The 18,880-nt window shown below is 37.6% G+C and overlaps 1 protein-coding gene across 6 annotated transcripts in view; it reads right to left on the bottom strand.

Annotated features, from left to right (window-relative positions):
- Positions 1 to 1,205: 1,205 nt before the first annotated feature.
- Positions 1,206 to 18,880, bottom strand: part of LOC121303716 (leucine-rich repeat and fibronectin type III domain-containing protein 1-like protein) — a 48,961-nt gene continuing 31,286 nt past the window's right edge. For 5 of the 6 annotated variants that reach the window (XM_041234490.1, XM_041234493.1, XM_041234491.1 and 2 more), the window contains 4 exons: positions 10,663 to 11,306; positions 8,422 to 8,533; positions 4,339 to 4,713; positions 1,207 to 1,480 (listed from right to left, as the gene is read on the bottom strand). In XM_041234490.1, the coding sequence (XP_041090424.1) occupies positions 8,466 to 8,533; positions 10,663 to 11,306 (712 nt within the window). In that variant the 3' untranslated portion in view covers positions 1,207 to 1,480; positions 4,339 to 4,713; positions 8,422 to 8,465. Of the gene's footprint in view, positions 1,481 to 4,338; positions 4,714 to 8,421; positions 8,534 to 10,662; positions 11,307 to 18,880 lie in introns of all 6 variants that reach the window. The other variant, XM_041234495.1, reaches the window with a different exon arrangement.

Consider the following 18,880-nt stretch of genomic DNA (forward strand, 5'->3'; position numbering starts at 1 on the left):
GTGAGCATTTGTAATTGGGTTATTATAATTAGTAATATGGGAAAATGATGAAAAAAAACAACCTTGATTTAACAAATATAGTCACCTTTTCCCCATATTACGTGATGAAATAATGAAACTCCTGGTTTAATTTAATTCTACAGCAATATGTAGAGGGCTGTTGTTATTTTGCAGGGGAACTGTCACTGAATAATATTTGATATTACATCAAGGACAAAGACAGGCCAAATAAATGCAGTCAGGGGTACTGTTTGACAGCCAAAGAAAATGATGATTGAATGATGTGACTTCAGAGTGAGGTTGGGAAGATATTCATTAAGGAGCTGTACCTGCTTAAGGGCTGTATAAGTTTTGGTAATCAAATTATCTGCCGAAAAGAATTCGCCCGAGGTAGGGTCGTTTACAAATGTGTTAATTCAGTGACAGCAGCTCGCAAGGGGCCAATAATCAATTATATGTAACAGCACATTGAGTACATGAATAGATTGGTGTTGTCATTGTGCTTACATCAGCGATATCCCTGATCTACTTTTCCCGACACTGAGAAATCTATTCAATCTTGCATTGCTGAAGCAATTCCTTGCATTATTTTTGATTAAACAAACAACTTTTTTTTTTTAATATATTTTCACATATACAAGGTTTTGCTCAACAGTGTTTAACATACCGTTGTCAAGGAAAAGTACGTTTGAAAACAGACAGTGGAGATGCTCATCGGCGTTTGATGTCATGGCAGCTAGACTTGAGGGAGGCATAATACTGGGTACTGCCACCTAGTGGGAGCTGATGAAAAGGAATTTGGTTTAAAACAGGTATCAATTGTGTTAGTGTTTCCAAATGTTAAACAATTAACTCTTGCAACACCGCAATGAAAGAGGAAACCACTCAAAACAGAAGACCTGTAAACTAATCTGACATATTAATTTGTATATCACTGGCCATTTTTAAAAAACAATTTAGATTTTGCGAACATGTTACTGCTTAAAGTTTGGCACAGTGCATTAACAGCTCTGATGCAATCAAACTCACCTCAGTCCTGACCTGAACACCCCCTGCATACCTTTAAGTCAAATGTATTCATTCACCTCAGATTTAATCAAAACCAATTGATAGCACCATCAAAAAACAGACATGAATTGTAACTTTTAAAGAAAAGCCATTGTGAATTTATTAGACCACTTTTTTTTATTATAAAAAAAAAATCACACACCATAAAAAAATTACATGTACAAAACTATAAGATTTGAAACACAGGTATGTACAGATACAAAAACTCATGCGTTGTGGAAGCTAAAGAGAGAAATGAAGCAGTTACTGAGAGCTCTAGTCAGTGTGCAGTGGGAATCAGTCCACACTTCAAATCAGTTCTTCATGTGTCAAGATAGCAGAGAGATAAAGTGGCAATAAAGTCCATTTTTTGTTTTGTGTTTGAAAAGATTTGGCATCCATGTTTTCTGTTTTCATAAAGCAAGAAGCATACCTGAAACCAAAATAAGAAAATTCTACAGTTACTATCTTTTAAGTCAATTATACAATAATGGCTAAATCTCGCAAATCTTAACCCCATCCAAAATGGGTAACACTTTATGTTAAGTGCCTCTAATTACTTTGTATTTACATAGTAGTTAGTAAAGATGTTTTGCTTACACATAATTTCAAACCATTGCACTATAATGCAAACCACACTGTCAGAATGAAATGTAGGCTGATTGCAGATTAAATAATGTTAGCGTCAAAATGATAGACTTGTGTAGAGAATTAACTGTGTAAGTATTAAAAACAGTAAACAAAAGAATAGACAAGGGTGTTGTATGTTACAGATGATGCAGCAAATCACCAATGTGAAAAGATTTGGATTATTTGAAGTGTTTTGTGTTGTACTTATATGCAAGGAATGGACACACATCTCAAACAAGGCTTCAAAACTGCATTGTCTTCAAAACTTAGATTAAATGATCATCTTTCAACTATTGCTTGCAACAGCAGGGGGTGTGGTATGGATGCTGCTTTATAAGCTCTATTTAACCTCACGGAAGCAAAGGAAAAAATGTAGACAGTGAAAAAGATGTTCCTGTTTGCTTCTCCATATATTGTAATATGATTTTATGGGTGCTCATTTAATGAACATTTAGGCTATTGAAATTAGCACCTAGCAGCTAATGATTACACACACACACACACACACACACACACACCACACATTTAAGGGGTATAATTACTGCTGCCATTGCATGCTAATTTGAGCCATTCCAGTTTGGGAATACGTAGTTGGAGTCTTAAATTGATTTATTGTTTAAATCCAACAAACTTCTGTTTCCAATCACTTGCTGTGGTCTAACTGCAGTGAGTATGGGAGTGAGGCTAACCTACAACACAGGAAGTAATGTATAAATCTGGTGGAAAGCCTACATATCCCATAGGTAAGGAGGTGGGTTCTAAAGCCTTGGTCATATGTGGAGCAGTACCAGGTTCAGAGATGCTAATTAAGATGATCCTCATCAATGCAATACTGTAATTAGCGCTTCTTGAACTTTTTCTCAGCACCTGGTCTGGGGCTTCTGACTACCAGAGTTCCCTTTTGAATTCCTAATTGTGAAAAAGAGCAGCATTCACCTACTGTATAGTTCTAAAAATAAATCTTGTATTAATTATATTAGAGCAATGGGATTTGCTGCAAAAGAAAAAAAAACCTTGTGGCATTTCTACTGATGGATAAAGTTAATTAAATTGGAAGGGGATAGCAAAGTCCGGGAGCTTTAAATACTTTTGTGGGGTTAGTGAGATTCAGAAGCAGCTGCTTAATATCAGGTTTCCATGTCAACAAGCCTGGTGAAAAACACACATGCACTTTGGATAAATGCACATAATTCTCAACGCACGCTCATGTGGTCGGCTTATTAGGTATGATTTATAAATGATGATATACTGTAACTGATTAAGTATCATTAGGTTGAGAATGCACAGAGGATAAATCCTACCTTGCAGGGGTATTGGATTACATGAACCCAGAAGGGTTGTTAGCAGTCTATAGCGACATACACAACACAATTAGAAAAATAAATCATTTTTTTAAACTATTCGCTGACATATAGCACACCATTTTTATTCGCAAAGCTGTTTTTTAAAGAGCAAGCGTCTCCAAAAGTTAATTTTATTTAAAATATGTCATTCTGGGTCCTGTTTTTTTACTATATATATATATATATATATATATATATATATATATATATATATATATATATATATATATATATATATTTGGCCAGCAGGGTTGAAAGGTTTCCTAGTCTCATGATTTGAATGGAATGAGGAAGTATAGTCATTTAGAATAACTGACTATTGAAGCATTAGATTGCTCCAATTTTGAATTAGAATATGTTTCTACCGAATTTAGCATCACATTACCTCTTATTCCACTCAAACCATGTGAGAGTGTGACTTTTCACTCTTTTCTGCTCTGTACTAGCATATTTTGAACCCCTGACTGGCGAATTGGGAGTGTTAAACCAATGCTGACTGATGAATTTTCAACGTAGACCGTGACCTTAATTGTGACTGGTGAAGGCTTTGAGGAACAGAAGTGCGCATTCCATATGAAATATGCCTGAGACAAACTGTAGTGGTGCAGTAATTCTACATTATTAATAGACCCATGGCTCTGTTTTAACGCAGATATCATGAAAAGTGATATGGAATATCCAGGCTATCAGCTGAAAGATCATTCCCGCCCTTGTGTAGTCATGCAAGATCACCTTGTAATACCCTTGTTCAACACATTGTATTCGTGTATTACTGTAATTCTTTTCTGCTGACAAACTCCGTCTCAAGATACAAGCTGGGAGATAAATATGCAATTAAGATATACAAGATATGCAGTCCACTTTCCTTCCTTTGCCCTCCATTTCAAAATTAGACTCACATATAGGCCACCAATAGCAAAGAACAGATTTCCTCCAGTGGTAAACCACTTGTTAAATAGCCAGACTCGTCTTACAACAGAGTAGCACTTTATATTAAGTGTCTCTAATTACTGTGTATTTACATAGTACTTACTCAGGTAATACATGTGTAATTACACATAATTACAATGTTATTATGCAAAGTTACAATGTACTTGATGTGTACATTTTTTTTGCACACTGTATACGCAAGTACACAGTTGTATTAGACAAGGGCTAGGTATAAGGTTAGGGTTATATACGAAGACAGAGTTCATGACTGCAAATAGGTGCCAATCTGATTGAAAAGAACGTTTATTTTTAATTGTATTACTACATGCCCCAGCTACAGAAACTGCCCCCCACCCCCACCCTAACTTTCAAAACCAAAGTTACTTACAATGGAGAAAAGACCTCGGCAGATTATGGTCTACATGAGTCCCTTGCTAATGAAAACAATGTGTGTTGTGGACAGCTGGTTGTTCTTTTAATAATCTGGTGGATTCAGTGGCCGAAGTAACTTCTTCTCTTGTGCAGTGTGGGGTATACAGCAAGTCAGAACCCTATGCAGCGAATATAAAAGCCTGTTGGTTTTTAAAAGTCAGTGGTGACAAAAAGGATAGATATATTAAGTGGGAAAGCAGTCGTTTTAGAAGTTCTCAAGGGTGGGACAATTCTTGGATGGGAAAAGAATGGAAAGTCCAGCTGGAGGTATAAAAACGTTCCCTACGAGTCAGCTTGCCGATTCCAGTAGTACAAGACGACTTGGAATGTTCTGGAGGGGAAACAGGGAAAAATAAGCCACATTAGAAGATGTATCAAAGAAGGCATTTTGGTTATCATTCCACCTGAGTTCTCAATTACTTAACCAATTATGTTCTTAATGGGTCAAGACTAAAAATAATGTCCAGGTCTTTAGCGATTTGATGATTTAAAGATACCCAGAAAACCTGACGGATTGTGGATCTCCAGGACCAGGGTTGACCTCCCCTGGTTCATGCATGAATATCTAACCAAGGCCCGGACCAAATCAAAGTTCTCACTTGGTGAACGAGGACGCGAAAGCATTTGTGGTAACAAAATAGAAGAAATATTCCAAGTGGAATCTCGCGGAACCAAAACAAGCCCTTTTCGCACTTCAAAAATCAGCTATCATTTGTTGACTACAAGTGGGTTGAGAAGGGGGAGCAGTTTGCTATCGCCAGATCAAATCCACTCAATTCCAGCTATAGATCACATCGTAAGACTTTTGCAGGACTGGGTTTTCTATCTATCGCATTTTAAGCAAATACTTTATATAAAAATAAAAAAAATTTAAAAATCACTAAACATCCTGATATTTGCAAAAATAAAATTAAAAAAAAAAACAGTACATGCCTCAAGACACTCCTCTGACCTCATAAAACAGTTGCAGAGAACACTGAGTAATTGAAAATTAATAATTTACAGTAACAAATATATGTATTATGCCTATTATTAATAGATGTTGTGTTTGTTGCACCATTAAACGAAACACTCACAAGACTTCTTTTTTTTTACTGCTATTTTTTTTTTCGCACTGGGGTCCCACTCCCTACACCTTCAGATCCCATCAGGACCTAACACAACTTCACGATCACCTCCTGGTTGATCGTTTCCGGTTCGATGTCAACACTATAGAATACTTGTGTGATGTGCTTTGACCTCCTCTAACATCTCAGTATGCATGCTATCACCCCCTCTCTGTGGAGACAAAGGTCTGTGCCGTTTTGGCATTCTATGCCACCGGCTCCTTTCAAACCACAGTATACAGTGGGAGCGTGCAAGAGCTCCGTCAGCAACGTCACTTCATTTGTGACAGATGTGCTGGTGGCTGCTTCTGGCCGAGTCATTAACTTTCCACCTGTTGAAAGCCATCACCAAATAAAACAACAATTCTGTAATGTAGCAGGGTTCCCCAGTATAATAGGGGCCCTTGTTTGCACTCATGTAACAATCAAGTCCCCTGGTGAACATGCATATGTGTATCTGAACCAAAAGCTTTTCCAGTCCCTCAACATGCAAATGACAACAAACATCAAATTACAAAATCGCCAGCGACATGTCACGTTTCCCGGAATCAAGCCATGACTCCTACATTCTGCAGCAAAGTCCCCTGGAAGCATTTTGCAGAGAGGGATGCCTCGGCACAGGTCACCTCATTGGTAAGTGCATGTGTGTTTAATACTTTATACATCATGTTATGTCAGTACTGTACTGTTATGTAATACGTGCAGTAACTGCGTTAAGCTGATTATATATATTTTCTCTGTTCCTCCTTCAGATGACAGTGGCTATCATCTCAACCCCTGGCTTTTAACACCTGTGAAAAATCCACAGACCGAGGTGGAGGGGCGCTATAATGAGGCCCTGTGCCGAAGCTGCAGTGCTGTAGAGAGGACATCCAGGCTCCTTAAATGTGTTTCCGTTGCCTGGATAGATCATGTGGAGCCATACAATGCAAGCCCTCAAAGTGTGCCCGCATTGCCATTGCATGTTGTGTGCTTCACAACATTGCATTGTCCCGTGATGTAATGCTGCTACAAGAGGCCAACATCCCCCAGCAACCAGAACAACCAATTGCGGAGGAACAGCATGAAACAGGTGAAGAGGGAGCAGTAGCTGATGGGTCTGAGGGTGAGGAGGATGTGAGAGTCTATTCCCAGGGCCAAAGAAAATGCCAGCAAAGCATCCAGTAACATTTTATGTAGGTAGGTATTCAAATATAAAAACTATGCCAGAATAATTATTAAATGATACTGTTTTTTCCCACATCCCAACATGCCTTACATTGCACTTTGAAATAGGCTATCAAAAAAAACTGTGTTTAAATATGATAATGCATTAAAAAAAAAGAACAAAAAAAAACAGTACAAATGTAAACCAAAAGAACGTTTATTAAACTACAATATTATTTTCTGATAGATAGATAGATATATGGAGGGATGCTTCTGTCTGTCCAGGATGCTTGCCAGGATGGGAGCCAGAGGTGGACTCCTGCTTCTGGAAGTCCACAGTGTCACGCTTTTCGGTCTGTGGCAGGTTGCTGGAACTTTCCTCCAAAGGTGACTCTGGCCCTGTGTGACAGACCAGACAGTTGAATGTTAATGTTCTATGAGTGCAACTACGTTTGTGTTGAAAATAAAGAAAATGTCAAACATGTTAGTTTCATTTCTCCTTTAAAAGTATTTACTAATGTTGCAGTTCACAACTTTGATGTGTATGGAAAGCATACGCGCGTGAATACTTACTCCCCAGAACAAAGGTTGTATGTATGCGTGTAGACTGAAATGAAATCCTCACCTCTATATACTTACCAAAGCCAACATCAGAGCATCGACACCCTGCACACATTAGTGGCCCATCAGGGACAGCAAACGCTGTTCCAGGGGGGTGAGCTCCGGTGTGGTGTGTCCGCTGGGCAGCCACTTTGGTTCTTAAACTCTGTTTGATGTAAGTGCATTTTTTCCCAATGTCCTCGCCATCTCTTTTACCATTCGAGGATGCTGAGACCCACGTTGTTATGTCTTGCCACATACGGGCCTTGGCACCTTGAGTGAGGAAAAGGCTCCGCAGAGCGAAGAGCTCGTCCCATCTTTTGCACTTAGGAAAGAAGAGATGTATTTTACATTAGCATCAGCTGAATAAGGTCCAATAACAGCCCTTTGATAAATGCTTATCCACACTGCTGATACTACTGATAACATCAAAAACATATGAACAAAGGTCATATTGTAGGTAATGCTAGCTTTACAGTATTGCCACTTGATTTTGATTGCAGAAGAATGTGCAATACACACAAACAAGACACACACAACTTAAAATGCCCGTAAGAAAAATACTACTACTAAAATAATGATATATATAATATTTATTTTACAATCAAATTCTTACCCTCTGTGTTCGGTAGCTTTCTTCCTGTTTCCGTCGCTTTTTGGAAGGTCTGGAACGTAAGCTGTGATTGGTCGACAGCTGCTGTTCTGTGCCTTTCTATTTTTTCTTCCCAAACAAGCGATATCCATCTCCACCCTTTCGCAGATTGGAAATGGCTAGTTTTGGTTTCGGGATAAAGAAAATGTGATATGGAAACTAGCGATATTATCACATAAACACTCTTTCACAAGAGTGATCGGGGTTTGATTTGGCCCGGCCCTAATTTTTAGTTAACTTAACTGCTGACTTGTAAATGTTTTCTTTAAGTAACTTGTGATAGAAGAGAGAGAATGCTATTCCAAACTGTAATTTTTATGATCATAGCATCAGTAATAATAAAAAAATAAATAAAAATTGTGTGTGTGTGTGTGTTGCTGTCCTGCTCAATAGCCCTATCTACTGTGGATCAATGAATCCATTGAGTTTTACTAGCTATTTGTCTGGTGAGGTTCATAAGCAGTCATCTCAGAAGCTTTTTCTCTGATCAACTTCTCGAAAATGTCTAAACAGGGAAGTAAAAATTGCACATTACTCTTTAGATTGATGGCTGTTTTCCTGGTGTTGCAGAAGAAGTCATCAAATTTTAAAATCACTCCAGTCCCGGGGACTCTTCCTTTCTTCCCCTACCTGAGCTGTCTGGGGATCTGTGGGAGACCAAAAGTCCATGAAATACAAATTAAAGAGATATATATATATTTTTTTTTTAAAGTCATGCCTGTTAAACAGCTGTGTTGGATCTGCCAAGTCCTGTAGCCATGCTTAGGTTTTCATGATGAATATGGTTTTCAACAAGATTCAATAGCTTATCTCAAAGTTGACATTCTTGGCTGTCAGGTTTGTTTCCATTCTCCAAGGTTGAGTTTGCTTTAAGAGCATTTGGTTTCTCTCCCTTTGAAACCTGCTTGTTAGTAATTGACTGTAATTGAAAACCTAAACAAATTCTGTTAAAATCAATAATTATAGATAATTGTGCTGTAACATTGAAGTATATAAGCAATAATCCACATCGGGCATTACAAGGCATTATACGATCGTCCGGTTGTAATAACGCCTCATCCTGGTAATGCCCTTGTGTCGGGTCTTATTGCTTACATATATAGCATATGAAAGAAAAGGTTTTTAAAAAAAATGTACACAAAGGGTTCAAAAGATTACACAATCTTTTATTTTCAGGACGTTTCAGGGCAAAAGCCCTTCAGCTGTTTAAAAACAAAAGCAAACACAGTGCAGTAAAGTTATTATTCAAGATTTGTAATTATACAACATTTCTGTGGATGGCATCATGATTATTCGAATAGAATGTTCATTCCCAGAGGTATCACTGTGTGTCACATATTCTCTTATATTCTTGTCTCTTCTACATGACATTGTGATAGAGACAGAATGATTCTTGATGACAGGTCTCCATCCCGACCTGTGAGGGCGCCGTGGACTGGATGGGCAGACAATTCATTCCCAGGGTGAGGCGGAAGTCGGACATCTTGAAAGGGGGTGGAGCTACGGTACACAAAATCATCGACCCAGAAGGGAAACGATGTGCAGCCACGGATTGGAGGATTGGTTGCAATCATTAATCAAGGGGGCGTGATTGACAGTAATAAAAGCGGATGTGATCTGTTCCTTTGTTATGGTTAACCCTAACCCGGAAGGAGAAGCGTATTGTGAGTGTTTTGTTTGCTTTGCCGTGTCTAATTATACCTGTTTGTTATTAGACGACTGACGCAATCCGGAGCTGTACCTAGAGGCCAGCACAAAACTTGGGCATGCCTACACTCGTATCACGATTAATTGTATTAGCACCACAAGCACTTGGACCATGTTTGTATATTGCGTGTGCGTATTAAAGACTGTGTTCGCTGTTTCGAGACTGAGCTCTGTGCTTTTTTTTACTGAGAAATACGCATCGTTGTGTATTGCCAGTTAACATTGTTTACTGTTGTCAAGTGATTACAAAAATAAACCATCATTTCACCTCAACCATTGTTGTTGTCATTCACTTGAGCACTGCATCACCTCTACACCTGCACACTGCAAAACACTTACACACTGTAGATGGTTTTGGTATGTTTAAAATGCCTTTGTCAAGGGAAACTGTTTGAAAACAAACACTGGAGGTATTTATAAGCTTTTTGATGCCATGGTAACCACACATTTATTTTTCTTTAAAATCATATTTATAGTCTTGTGTTTTTCTTCATTACTTCTAATGTGGAAGTGTGTGTGTGTGTGTGTGTGTATATATAATGTACACACACGCACACACACACCTACAATACATGTGAAATAACTAAGTAGCAATGCTTGAATACCAAGGGAATATTTACACAGCCTACATTAGTAAATGATTATTTCTTTAAATGTATGGTTTCCTCTAGCTTTGCTGCTTTAGAAAGAACATATATTGTGTGCATCTCTTTTGTAAATCGAATAAAGTTAGGGTTATATTAGTCCAAAGAAATTTACACATTAAGTACATTGTAACATTGCATAATAACATTGTAATTGTGTAATTGCACATGTATTTACTAATTGCTATGTAAGTACAAAGTAATTAGAGACACTTAAAGTGTTATTGATTCCCCCTAAACAATATTCAACCAACAGTCTTTTACAAATCCCTTTGCATTACTGCTTACAGCTAACCATCTCAATTTACAGTACGAAACGCACATTTGCTTCTGCAAGATTACATATACAGTGCTGTGAGGCACACTTCATCACCATTCTGTATCTGGCATGGAGCGGAACACACACAAGATTCAGTCAAACTTACCTCCCAATCCTTCACTGGTACACCTCACTTCCTTTGAAGACAAAGAGGTCTGGTGAATTAGCTCTGCACTAGTCCTTGATTTCCGTCTCTGCGCGGGCACTATTATGTCCTCAGCGGTCATTTCTGAGATTTGGGTGACCTTTTCGCATTCCACTACCAGGGCCACTGTGTTTGAGTCCCGCACCATCAAATCGCTGACACATCCTCCAACACCCCCGCCGACGCTTCCAGAGGAGGCTTGTACTTGCTCGTCCTGGCTCTCTGTTCCTTTGGAGGTAGACCTGGTGACCTGCCCCGCTTGGCCTCCGTTGGTCTGGGAGCAGACATTATTGACTCCAGCCTTTGAGGATTCCCCATTGATGTTGGACACCTTGTAACGGATCATCAGAATGATGATGAAGACCAGGACTGAAGCCACTATAATGCCTCCAATGATGATGATCATGGTCCCACCTAGAAACTGAGTGTGCATGGACTGGCAATGGCTGTACTCCTGTTCGGTGGTGAACTGCAGGCAGCCCACGACTCGCGTGGCTGTAAGTGTCGTTATCCCGTCCTCGTAGACTGCCAACACACACAATTCGTACTCTCGTCCCGAGACGAGGTCCTTCACTAGGAAGTCTTTGCTCGTAGAAGGGATCATTCTGGAATGAAACCAATGGAGACTGTGGGAAATTGGGATCAGGGACACAAACATTACTTTGAAAAAAAGTACATTGCTACTGATTTCTGTCTCCAAAATGTAATCTGTTACATATTACTGATTTATTTTCTTATAGAAGTATCACTTTTTTATATCACTTACGATATATGGACATTTTATTACAGACTACAGACAGCATAGTCTTTAAATTGTGCTTCAAATGCACAACTGATTCATTGCTGTTCAATCATAATCAACTTCCCCTTTTAAAAGAAAAATCCAATTGCAGATGCTGCACGATTTCCAAGTAACGAAAAGTAATCTCTGCTACTTTTGGCCCTGACAAGTAATCTGATTACAGGGTGCATCAGAGACAGCAAGAGCTGAACAATGAGGAGACGCATTTCATTTTCAGCATTTCCCAATATGACAAATGTATTTTACCATACATTTATTAACCCATACATAAGTGGTTTTATAATAACTTTATTTTAGATGGATTAGAGATGGATTATAACAGTCATGCTTTTAAAGAAGTTTCCAAGTTGGGTACACGCTGTGCTCTCCTACTTATAATAACTAATTATAATAACTTCAAACACTCAATCATAAATTCACGCTCAGACCCAGCAACTAATATATGGGCTGGGGCCTTCATTAGTTTTATATGATATGCATTATACATGTCAGAGCTTTTGCATAACATATGGATGTGTGTAGTGCATGTCATATTGTCAATAAATCAATCAATCAAAGTTTATTTATATAGTGCCCTTTGTACAGGTGTATTTCAAAGCACTTTACAGGGGAAAAAAGTCAGCTTTATAAAAGCAAAACCAACAAACATGTCAGATGAAACAAAGTTTAAGAAATATATAATGAAAACACCAGTAACTAAAATATATATATATATATATATATATATATATATATATATATATATATATATATATATATATATATAATATATATGATAAAATACAAACAGATACAACAATAACAATGAAAACAGATATACACACCCATACACATTATTAAAATGCCTGCTCAAATATCTTTTTAGTCTGGTTTTAAAAACAAAAAATCTCACATGTGTTGGTAGCTCATTCCAAAGTTTGGGGGCTTTATAACAGAAAGCCCATCCTCCCCATCTAACATGCTTTATTTTAGGTCTTACGAGCAACCCCATATTCAGGGATCTAAGGGTACGAGTGGGGATATATGGGGTAATCAGTTCTCTAAATTGGCTGGTGCCAACTTATTTAGGGCCTTATAAGTTAATAACAGAATTTTAAAATCATCTATAAAATTTAATGGAAGCCAATACAAAGAAGCCAACACTGGGGTGATATGTTCCCTTTTTCTGGTTTTAGTTGAGAAAGTACTTTATTAATGTTTTTAAGAACATTTTTTCCAAGCCGCAGCACTATGTGTTATTTTCTCCTGTATTAAAGGCCTGCAGCTATGCTGCACTACCTGGGAAGACATTTGCATTGTAATTTAAACTAATGAGGATGAACAGCCCTTTTTAAATATGCAAATGTAATCATTGCCCTTAATTTGGGTGAATGTGGATTCAATTAAAATCATATTTCCATTAAGAATCGGATGATGGGTCTTCATACCTTGAAGAAACGCAGGTATATTAGTTAGGGTAAAATTAATAACAGCGATTAACTTTTCTCACTGTGCAAACGTAATAAACAGTGGAGAAATTCTGCACAACTGTTTGGCAATTGAGCACTGCAACAGTTAAAAGTCACTAACCCAAAGATATTAGTGGTATTTTGTACATGACCCGAATTCAAAATGTGTTTGATTACTGATTGGCATTTCTCGGTTTCAAACTCAGCTGCTGTATACCGAAGACCATTTTTTAAATACATTTTGTGTAGGTGCATTTCGGAAAAAACTGGTACGTGAACACTTGAATAAATTCTCAATGTAATACAAACCTGCCAATGTACATATGGTGCCAGCCAAAGCCAGCTCTTCACCTGTCGCGAGAGTATCGCAGTTCGATAATTTAAAAATGTCGCAGCTTTGTAATCCTTTATTTTATTTTTTTCCTGACCAGCAATAATCAGCTGCACTTCATTATCCCTGCCACCAGGTGGCAAAAGAGCAGCAGAGAGCATGCTTTGGGCTTTAAGACTAAGCTTGAATGACAACCGTGCATTTTGTCAGAGCACAGCTAATCTGCGCATGATATAGAGTTATGCTCTGACGTCAACTGATTGTTCACGCTCATTCAAACTGTTTTACATATCTCTTATCTTTATGTTTCCATGTCATTTTGCATATAATTGACATTCTGCATCTATGTGCATCTCTGCAGTTTATTTTCAAATAAGTTTCAAACCCAATGAAAACCTTAAATGGGGGGTACTTCAAAAAAGCAATATTGTGGAGCATATATATATATATATATATATATATATATATATATATATATATATATAAGGTTTTTTTATCTTATATATAGGGGATGTCCCAATTGACTTGACCAGTCCTTTTATAAGGAAACCTCTGTTGCTTCCTGTGAATAATGAAATGCTTATGTTTTAAAAGATAGAGGCGCACAAAACCATAAAGGCTGTACTTTGTCACTGAAATGGCATTATGTATTCTCCTCACAGCTTTTGAAAAACACAGCTCTGAAGCTAATCAGCCAGCAAACTGGGAACAACACTACCCCGGTGATGTGGTGTGGTGAGCGAAGACACTATGCATTATTGATATCGATCAAGCGCAGGGCATCTCCGTGGCAGAATGATGTACAGCAAACACCAGGGAAAGAGGGGAATTTGCATTTCAAGTACAGAAGTTAACAAAAAGCCAGGGGACGTCTGGAGATACAACCACTGTGTCATCATAAACGAAACGTGAGCTGATCCGTTCCTGTGCAGTTAAGTTGACATTAAAGGATAAATGAAGGTGTTTTATTTTCCCGTTAACTAACAATTCTGTCCCAGTGTTAAGACTGAATGTCATTTTAATTGCTTTTACTATTTAACCCTTTCCATCCTGGATTATTTTTGACAAGCTGTAGAATAAAGTTGTTTATTGAGTATACAGCTCTGGTCAATAGTTTTGCAGCACCCTATAGAATGAACTAACTTTGCTTCATAAAATCGAATGAAACCTGCTGAGCAATGCTATGTTAATAATAATAATAATAATCTTTATTTTTTAGAGCGCAATTCATACAGCACATCTGAAAGCGTTTTACAGTTTAAAACAACACACAGTGATATTAAAAATAGACACGAAGAGGGTTACACATTAAAACAAGGACAGACAACAAGTTTAGCCCAGAAACAGAGGACACACAGCACCAGTACTATACAACACATAAACCGCCAGCCCTACACAGACTCTAATGCTATCTAAAAAAAAAATGTGTTTTTAGTGTATTTGAATCTTATTTTCTGTGGAAAGCATTCCAGCTTGGGTGCATAGCAACTGATTAAATTATGTGCCGCTTTGTAGTTTTCCATATACTTGACAAAAAACTGAAAAACAAATTCCTGAAATACTGTACTAGTATGGCTTCCAGTAGATATAATTTTGTAGTGATGTTAAACAAAAAATCTAAATTATGTTCATATTTGTTCATTCGGACTGGAATTGGAAATTAATTGATATGAAGGTTTTCCCAGGACACCCATCAAGTCTCTTTTTGAGAGTGGTCCAGTCCTGAATAGCAAGCAAGCAGAGACTGTTCAGGTCAGGACTGAAGCGCTCTCTCTTGCAGAGATGTGAGTTGATGATGTCATGACATCTGCCAACACCGTACCCAACTGCTGTCAGTGCCATTGTACATTTCATCAACACGAAATATACAAACATCCCTACATTGCTTGTATTTCAGTCTAGTCTACACAAAAGCACAAGAGACCACCAACAGGCTGTCTATATAAGTTATTATTATTCTATAAGAGACTTGTTGAAAACACGCTGTTAGTGTGTTTTGGTTTATTTAACCTAACCCACAGTTTTAAGTTATACGTTATATAGTTATACAGGGGCTGAATGAGACTGATACAATGGGATGGGGTAGATATGCCATGCAATAGTGTTGCATGAGTGCTTCTATCTCATTCTACACTAATGCTAAATAGTTGGGAGGGTTTTTTTTTTTTTTTTTTTGCCTTGATTTAATGTTATATTAAATATTACAGAATTACTGCGCCTTCGTTCTCTTGCTGTCTTTTAGGAAATCTTGATGACTGACTGTTTTCTTCAAAACTTTTATCACTCTTGAGAGTTGGGATTTAGTGTTGGAAAGAGTCACTGGCACTTCAGTACATTTCAGTCACAGCATTAAATCTGTATGAAAAGAATGCACTATATTTTCCAGGGGGCAGACATTTAGCCGCAATTGTAGCACATATCAAAATTATATGAACAGGAATGGAAAGAAGCACATATGTAAAACGTGGCACCCTAATAGCTTCAGTGTCAAATAGTGAAGTGAAACAAAATGCATGGAATGAAAATATCAATAAATCTGTTCACATATTCTACAATCAACATTCCCTAATATGTAACCACTTACATGTTTAATATCTTACGTGTGTTGCGAACCATTCTCTGTGGTTTCTCATTTTTGCCGTGTTTACTCCTGCACATACAGCAGTGCTTCTGAAAAGACTCCTCACCTCTAATCTTGGGGAACATCAATAGGCAGAACATCAAGAGTCTTGTGTTGGACAGCCCTGTTTCATTTAAATGGGAATGCTAATTAGCATGCTGGCACCCAATCTCACAGAGCAGTTATTTCATGAGTACAAAACTGTTACATTGAAACAGTCCCTCCACTGTGTTTCAATTCGTTTCAAAATCAACTGGAATTATACTACCACCTGCACAGTCGATTGGTAAAAGGGAATCATTCTACTGTGAATCAATTAAATGCTAAATTATCTGCAAAGCTGTGTAACAGTGCAAGACTATCCACACTGTTCCTGTAGGCTCTGCACCATCCATACTCTACACAGAATGATGGTTTTCAAATTACCACGCTGTGCCCCCCACTCTGCATGCCAGTTTCAATGGATGTTTAAATTCCCTTCAGCAGCATCCCAGCTTGTGATCTTCAATCGCACCACCTGCTGTGCATCCTACATCTCCTCCTGTATCAGACATGCCTTTAACTGAACAGGATCCTGGGCAAGATGGGTTTAAATGTAGGATCAAGTCAGGCTCTGATATCTTAAACTGTCTTAAAGTCTATTAAGCTTCAAAAGCCATCTAAAGGTGTTTTTTTTTTTCCCCTGTCCCCCCGTTCACGAGCCCAGAACATCTATAGTTTAAGATACAGCTGAGATTAATTACAAAGTAATACACATTTAGTACCCTGTAACTATGCATAATAAAATAGTCATTATGTGTAAGTACACATGTATGAACTTGGTAACTACTATGTAAATACACAGTAATTAGAGACACTTAATGTAAAGTTTTCCTGAATTTTCAACATAAGGAAAGGGCGGTGGAATGTGTTACTTCTTCCCCTGAACTTGCACTAAAACTTGTAGTTTTCCCATGCTTTCTATGGATTTGCTATGCATTTACCATCATGTATCATTGTTTGCTATGGTTTTAAATATGATTTACCCCACCTCCTCTGTGTTTTACAATGCTAACCAATCCCGTATCATGCTTTCACTGTGCTTCATTATATTATACTGTTACTGTAGCAAACCTCTGAAAGGACAGTCATTTGAAGTGCTTACTCAAGATTTAATAATAAATTATGTTTCTGTTTTCACTTAGACTACGAGGACTCCAGAACGGCAGCAATACAGATAGAAATGGCAGGTAAGAAAACCTAAAGGCAACAAATCATTTTTTTTAGCAAGTTGGGGAGAACTGATTTTACAGCATCGGCTCACGAAGTAAAAGTAAATTCCTCTTGCACATCAAATTAGTTTGGGTTCTAGCTCCGTGAGCAAATGCTGCAAGTGTTCAAGTGGTCCTATTCCAGAATCACCCAAGCAGGTAGGGTTTCAGTCGTCACCATTATCAGCTTCAATGATATTGATCAGGTTGAAATGCTTTTATAGCACCGAGAGAGATGGCCAGTGTTCCTGCTGAGTTTTTCCGATCTGTATCCGGGAGGGGTGTCTAATTAAACATTCACTGTACTAGAGTTGTACATCCCACATGTTGCTACAACTGTTCAAACAATGTACCGATAATTTTTCTTTTCATAGTTAACATCCTGACAAATTTTTACACTTATCACTTTAAACTCCTGTTTCAGAGCCCTTTTTAAAATGGCTACTCTAGTGCACTGGGGTTTGAGATCTGTTCTCTAAATCACTGCAGGGAGAGTAATAACAAAAAAAAAAAAAAAAAAAAAAAAAAAACATAACAAGTCCTCTGGCTTTTCTGTTCCATACCACATCATGGATCATTATAGCTGTGCTACTTACATGACAATGTCGGCAATAATCCTGACGCTATCAGTGCACTAGAGAGGCCATTTTGAAAAGAGCTTTGAAACAGATTTAAAGTTATAAGTGTAAAAAGTTGTTAACAATGAAAAAAAACGGCAGGTACATTATTTAAACACGTGGGCATGTATAACATTATATTTTTCAGAACCCCGCTATTTACTCTAAGTACTTGGGTGTTAAACTGAGTAAACATTTGAAGTATGGCTGCAATTCTGCTAAAGAAGCAAGCCAGAAGAGTATTGTTTGCATGTTATACACCTATTTGTCCAAAAGTGTGTTGCAGATACATTTAGTAACATTTGCATTTACAAAATAACTTCTACTATACATTGTTAGTATTTTTAATTAGTTTGTGTAAGTTTGCATAATCTCTTTTAAGAGAATGGGGCAGACTAAAACCCTCTGCCTCATGTTAGGCGTTAACTTCAGAGATTGAAGGACTGGCAAAGCTACTGGCATATTGATCATTTGCTTAATTGTGAAGAAAGAACAATAATTAAGCTGCTACAGCAACCTCTTTGAGAATTGATTTAATGAAAGCTGAGTGTTCTGGCAATCTTCATCTGGCATCTGTTAAGAGAAACCGCTAGCCTACTAAAATGAGGCAAGGTACTCAAGCTATTTCTGAATAATGGGAACATGAAAATGTAGATTGTAGCTAACAAAATAATTCCATAAATCTTGTTTTGCACTTCCATTATCTACATAAGTTATGAAAGAAATACCACCTTTTTTCATTTTAAAACATGATATCTGGTACGGTGAAAGAAAGCTTTGTTTGAAAGTCATGCATCCAGAATCTAAAGCCCTGGAAACACAAAGTCACTTTTTCAGGAACATTTGCTTCAAACCTGGTTCCAGGAGACCAGGAGACCTAGTTTGATGCAACATCGCTGTATTAAAACCCTAACCTAGTCTCCTGCAACAAATTTCCAAGCCACAAAGTGACTTTGTTTTCCCTTAGCTTTACACACCACAGATCACCAATTTGAATTGTTCCAATGTGTATTAATGAGGTGATTGAGAATACAATGTAGTAATGGCTTTTCTGCATGAGGTATTAATTATGTTATTAATTACGAGTTTTGCATTATGTGTATGTATGTGT

The sequence above is a fragment of the Polyodon spathula genome, chromosome 35 (assembly GCF_017654505.1).
Source record: "Polyodon spathula isolate WHYD16114869_AA chromosome 35, ASM1765450v1, whole genome shotgun sequence".
NCBI lineage: Eukaryota > Metazoa > Chordata > Actinopteri > Acipenseriformes > Polyodontidae > Polyodon > Polyodon spathula.